Genomic DNA, 6,000 nt, shown 5'->3' with positions numbered 1-6,000 from the left:
TTCACAGAATAGCAAAAATCAGTCAATTCTACAGCACACACCCATAAAGGGTGAAGAATTCAGAGAATATCGGAGAATCTGCCACCTGCAATTGTCATACACTCCTTACAAGCACTTGCTGCAAAGCTTGAAGCCAATTATAGACATTTTCTTTTCCCCCATACAAAGGATGTGTCATAGAGATATACACTAATATTGGAATTCCTTGATGTGTTTGGAAACAAGTGGCCAGCACCAAGATATCACCAGCTAGCTAATCCACGTACCTCCATTCAATTGTTGCAATAAATGAAGCTTTTAAAGTGAAAAGCAGCAGCATTCCTCTCTTCTTTTGGAAAACTCAGCCAACTCCACTATCCTGACAAAGCTTCTTAGTAAATATAAAATGCTGAAAAGAATGACCCCTGTAGCAACTGCAGGAAGCTAACACATTTGGAAGAAATGTAGGTGACAAATGCTTAATAATGCATAATTAAGGGTGACAGGAAATGTCAAACACCCCCCTTTAGAGGGCTACTTACAGTGCAACTACAGGGTGGTTTAACTATATGCACAACATTCTTCTTTTGGTCCCATAGAAAGAACAGCAATTTTTCAGTATTCAGTAGTCATGCAGTTTTCTCAGTAAAAAAATGAGAACAAAAGGAAACCTAAAACATATTCACAGGGAAATTCCCATTGATAGTTTTTCTGTTAAGAGTTGAAAGGAAATTGCAAAAGCACGAGACTGCCAAGAGAAGGTTGCTGGGAGGAGTAAACACTTAAATAGGTCTAGTTAAAACGGCACCATGAATTAAGGAGTACCATTCTTTCCCCTTAAAATGCATGCAAAGTGAACACTTACTATGCTCCATAACAGAACTTGCTTTCTTGTGTAGAAACTAAGCAAAGGACAAGAGAACTGCAGAACTGTATGTAGCCTCTCATGCTCAGAGATGCTCACTTCAAGTCTTGTATCAAACCAGTGCTGAAGACAAGGCAGCCTGCTTTCAGCTTTCAAATTTGACACGTGTATAAGCAGTTATATCATCAAATTCAAGAGCAAGTTTCAAACTAGGTATCTAAAAGCCAGACCAAATTAGGAAATGATGAGACTGAGACACTTAGAAATTGATGCTCATTATTTTATTGCCTTGGGCCACCAGATGCCACACATAAAGCCTCCCTGGAGGCTAAGGAGGGAATAGGTGATCAGCCTGCGCTGGGTTTGGCTGGGGTAGATTTAGTTTTCTTTGCAGTGGCTGGTATGGGGCTGTGTTTTGGATCTGTGCTGATCACAGGGTTGAAAAGGTAAAGATGTTTCTGTTATTGCTGAGCAGGGCTTATACAGAGCCAAGGCCTTTCCTGCCTGCAAGGAGACTGGAGGTGCATGGGAGGTTGGGAGGAGACACAGCTGGGCCAGTTGACCCCAGCTGACCAAAGGGATATTCCAGACCCTATGACATCACGCTCAGTATGTAAAGTGTGGGATGTTTGGAGTGATGGTGTTTTGTCTTCCCAAGTAACTGTTACACGTGATGGGGCCCTGGTCTCCTGGAGGTGGCTGAACACCTGCCTACCCATGGGAAGTGGTGAATGAATTCCTTGTTTTGCTTCGCTTGTGTGCGTACCTTTTGCTTTCTCTATTAAACTGTCCTTATCCCATGAGTTTTCCAGCTTTTATCCTTCCAACTCTCTCCTCAGTCCTGCTGGTGGGGGAGAGAGTGGCTCCATGGGCGTGGTTGCTGGCTGGAGCTAAACCACAACAATGACAAAGAAAGAACTGGCAGGGCAACTCAGTTGACTTCAGCAGTTTAACAGTTTGTGATATAACCAACTGTACTGTAGGCAGAAACAAAATTCAACAGGACAATTGCATTAAGATCTGAAGAGCATGGACATAATAGTTTGGGCTGAGAGTAGTTAATAAAAACTTATAGGTATAGAACTGAATGAAGATATTTTAATGAGGTGATACAAGCTCATATTTTATACATCTATAAAATATAACTATGAAACAAGCAGAAGACTAGTGATAGGCCAAAAGAATAAAAGTGTTAATCTCAAAAATCTCTCTTATGATGGTAACATAGTTTCAACCTATCCACCAGGATCTTCTCATTCCCTTTGAACTGTATCAGTCGCTGCAAACCATTAGCTTTCAACATCAGCTAACATTAATGCTAAAACAAGAATCAAATATTATGTACATTCTTAGGCAAACCATCAGGCTGTCTTTACCTCTCATCTCATTCCAAGTAACTGCATTATATTCCAAAAAGTATTATTCACAAATTATTTTAGGGAAAAGTTACTGTACAAGGACACAGAAGTTAAAGTTCATAAAAAGACTACTCAATACAATTAGACTGAAGTTTGCTTGTAGTTCTTCGTATCCAAGACCTTCTTGCCACACATGGAGCAGATGCCTATAAGCATACAAAAGGTGTGTAAATTATTTTAAAATTATTAAAGTCTTCTTCAAAAACACATTTGCTATGTTTTGGTAAAGATTATTTTTTAAAAAATTGTTCAAATGAGCTCTTTTTGACATTCCATGCATTTTCTCAACAGATACTGCAAAATTAGAAGTCCTATTATGACTTCTAATACATATTAGTAGTTGCAGCATATGTGTAATACTGCCACTCAAGAAAGTAAGCTCTATTTTGAGAGCATTATGATTCACAACACTGCCCGAAGCCTCTGTAATTTGCTGGAATTCTGGAAGAGAGCCAGGAAAGGCTCACATCCAGCAAACAGGTAAAATTGGTGTATTGTTAATCCTTTTAAGTTCTGTAGCCAAACCAAGGCCTGAGATGGACAGAAAGTAGCAGGGCAAAGAAAATACAGAAATTTACTTTTTTCTCTTTCTCTTTTATTCCCTAGGTATTCTACTTTTTAAACTAGCCTACTGCTTTACCAAGATTAAAAGTTGGTTGTTCTGTGGGAGTTTTTTTGGGGAGGTGGATGAGTGTGGAGTGTTTCGTTTTTGGTTTAGGGGTAGTTTTTGTTTGGGTTTTCGGTTTGGGATTTGTTTGTTGTTTTGTTTTGGGGTTTTTTTTTGAGAACACTATTTAGAGTTTTAGATTCAGTTATTATAAAAAGGGGAGAGGGGAGAAGGGAACAGAAAAGGGACTGCAACAATCAAATGAGTTTTACAAAATCTAATTTTTTTTAACCTGAGAAAAATCAAACTTGCTAGATGACAGTTTCCTATGCAACTGCTAAGATTAAGCTTAGAGTTATTCTTCAAATCTACTGGTTCTGATACCAGAAACATTTTAGAAGAATCAGAATCACAGAATTACACAGGTTGAAAGGAATCTCCAGCAGTCTTTAGTCCTGCCCCACTCAAAACACAGCCAATTTGGATGAGGTTGGCTCAAGTCATCCTCTGAATACCTCCTTGTAGAGATTCCACAACCTCTGGTGGTGCCTGTTGGTACAGTATTTGATCACTCTCACACTGAAAAATTGCTTTCCTTGTGTGTAATTAGGAGTTTCCACATTCTAACCTGTGTGCATTGTTTTTCATTCTGTTACTGTGCACCTCAGAAGAGTCTTTGTGTTCTCTGTGCCTTCCTATTAGTAGTCAAAGACAGCAATTAAATCTGATCATCTCATTTTAGCCTTCTGTTTGTAAGGCAAAACAAATTCAAGTGTTCCCCTTCCTACCTAGTTTCTAACCAAACTGGGGTATTTTGGTACTCAGTGAAACTCACCCTTTTTATAGGCACATCCTTGACAATAGTGAGACCCTGGCTGATGGACAGAACTCTTACAGATCCGACATATTGCAAACTTGTTCTTTCCATAAGGATCAAATCTGGGAAAAAAAAGAAAAGTATTTGATTTATACACCTTGAAATTAAGTATTTCTTCTGCCTCATCCTAAAAAGTTTAAGCCAGAGGACATAGTCAGAAACTCCAGCAAAACCTTTAATTTAGAAAAGGGTTATACAAGAATTAATTTTAATAGGCTGCACAGAGTATGCAGAAAAGCTCCCACTTTCCCTACTAAGAGAAATTTCTTGCATTACAGACATAAACTTAACAAAAGCAGAATTAAAAATGTGTATTTTTATTAAAATACTACATGACTTTGAACTTAAACACCTTCCAGCAGCACCTTGCTCCCTTGCACAACAGGAAGTCCCTTGGAGCCTAAGGAAATGCTCAAGAGATTACACCAGCAATCTAGCACAGAAAATAAGCCTTCCCAGCTTCTCTCCTACAAAAGCATCAAACTCCAGCAATTCCAGTGAGAACCACAGTAAAATACTTGTCCACACTCTACGACTGAGCAGAAAGCCCTCATGAAATATGTACTGACATATTTTTACCAACTAATAAAATATCACAATCCCCACAACTGGGGTTTTTTAAGTGTATTTTGGACAAGTTTTGAGTAGTTGCCCAGATGTGCAGGAAACAGGCCTCAGTTAGTTTGTTAATGGATGTTCTTAGCCAAAATCAGTATTAAATACTAACCTTGCCTTCTTTGAGGTCAGTGCCTTGTTTTCATTTAATTTGCGGCCACCGCTTTCTACAGAAAGAATAAAACCATAAATGAATTAATTTCCCAGTTCCAAGTGTACTTTAAAAAAGCTTAGTTTACAGCTTTTACACTTGTGCAAAACAAGTCACAGAGATAAAACATACAGCATAGCACTAGGGGGCAGGACAATGGAACACTTTATACTCTGTTTAAATACTCTGTGTATCACCATTCCATACAGGAAAAAAACCCCAAACAGACAAATTCAATACTGAAGAGTTACAGGTAATAAATTCCCAATGCATTGAATCAGCATGGGAGGGAAACTACGTGAGTTAAGATTTAATCTGATTAGTAATGTAACATTTTAGCCTTAATATGATAAGACAGCTCAGGTGCCTGACTGGTTTTATAATACCTCAAAAACAAGTGTTAAACCTCCCCGGGGTTACCTGTAGTGTTTCTTGCACCATCTTTCCATGTGTCGGGAGTGATCACCGTACCAAGCTTCTTCTCGCCTATGTAAGGAGATATTACAAAGCAAAAAAAAAATTCAGAATCACAGAATCAATTGGGCTGGAAGAGACTTCTGAGATCATGGAGTCCAACCTATGACCTAATACCACCCTGTCAACCAGACCATGGCACTATGTGTCATGTCCTGTCTTCCCTAAAACACCTCCAGTGCCAGTGACTCCATCACATCCTAGGTGGCCCATTCCAATGCCTGATCACCTTTCCTGTGAAGATATTCTTCCTAACATCCAACCTAAACCTCCCCTGGCGCAGATTAATATTATGTCCTCTTGTTCTGTCGCTAGTCGCCTGGCAGAAAAGGCTGACCCCCACCTGGCTACACCCTCCTTTCAGGTACCTGTAGAGAGTGATGAGGTCTCCCTTGAGCCTCCTTTGCCCCAGGCTAAAAAATCCCAGCTCCCTCAGCCGCTCCTCGTAGGACTTGTGCTCCAGACCCTTCATCACCTTCGTGGCTCTTCTTTGGACCCACTCCAGCGCCTCAATATCCTTCCTGAACTGAGAGGCCCAGAACTGGACACAGTACTCGAGGTGCGGCCTCACCAGTGCCGAGTACAGACGGACGATCACTTCCCTGGTCCTGCTGGCCACACTATTCCTGATACAGACCAGAATCATCTAAACTGTGCTGCGCTAATACGTGCCACAGGCACCGCCCGTGGAATGACAGCTCACACAGGGCCCTTCCCGGAACCGCCGCCGCCCGGAATCCGCCCGGAACAACCCGGGACCCGCAGCTGCTGCTCCGCTCGGGGGCCGGCCGGGACCCCCGCAGGAAAGGCAAGGCAAGGCAAGGCAAGGCAAGGCAAGGCAAGGCAAGGCAAGGCAGGACCCCGCGCACCCCCCGTCCCCCGCACTCACACTTCTCGCACACCATCTCTGCCCCACCACAACAAGCCGCCGCTTCCGACACCGCCCCGGATCTGGCGTCGGGTCCCGCCGCCTTCCGCTGCCGGGCGGCCCCGGGCGCTCCCGGTCAGAGGCGG

General features: G+C 42.0%; 1 protein-coding gene across 1 annotated transcript; it reads right to left on the bottom strand.

Moving 5' to 3' along the window:
* Nucleotides 1-1,922: 1,922 nt before the first annotated feature.
* Nucleotides 1,923-5,983, bottom strand: CRIPT (CXXC repeat containing interactor of PDZ3 domain). Its single transcript, XM_064648430.1, has 5 exons — nucleotides 5,876-5,983; nucleotides 4,933-4,998; nucleotides 4,474-4,528; nucleotides 3,705-3,808; nucleotides 1,923-2,408 (listed from the first exon to the last, which is right to left on the bottom strand). The coding sequence occupies exons 1-5, from the start codon at nucleotides 5,889-5,891 to the stop codon at nucleotides 2,344-2,346; spliced, it is 306 nt and encodes a 101-aa protein (XP_064504500.1). The 5' UTR covers nucleotides 5,892-5,983; the 3' UTR covers nucleotides 1,923-2,343.
* Nucleotides 5,984-6,000: the final 17 nt, after the last annotated feature.

This window comes from Pseudopipra pipra, chromosome 3 (genome assembly GCF_036250125.1).
Source record: "Pseudopipra pipra isolate bDixPip1 chromosome 3, bDixPip1.hap1, whole genome shotgun sequence".
Taxonomy (NCBI): Eukaryota; Metazoa; Chordata; class Aves; order Passeriformes; family Pipridae; genus Pseudopipra; species Pseudopipra pipra.
This window is presented reverse-complemented; position numbering and strand designations above follow the sequence as displayed.

What these genes read in the sequence shown, in the direction of transcription:
- CRIPT (XM_064648430.1), bottom strand. An exon ending in TGGTGCAAGAAACACTACAG is followed by an intron (nt 4,529 to 4,932) that starts GTAACCCCGGGG and finishes TTCTTTCTGTAG; the next exon opens with AAAGCGGTGGCCGCAAATTA. An exon ending in AGGATGTGCCTATAAAAAGG is followed by an intron (nt 2,409 to 3,704) that starts GTGAGTTTCACT and finishes GTATGCTTATAG; the next exon opens with GCATCTGCTCCATGTGTGGC.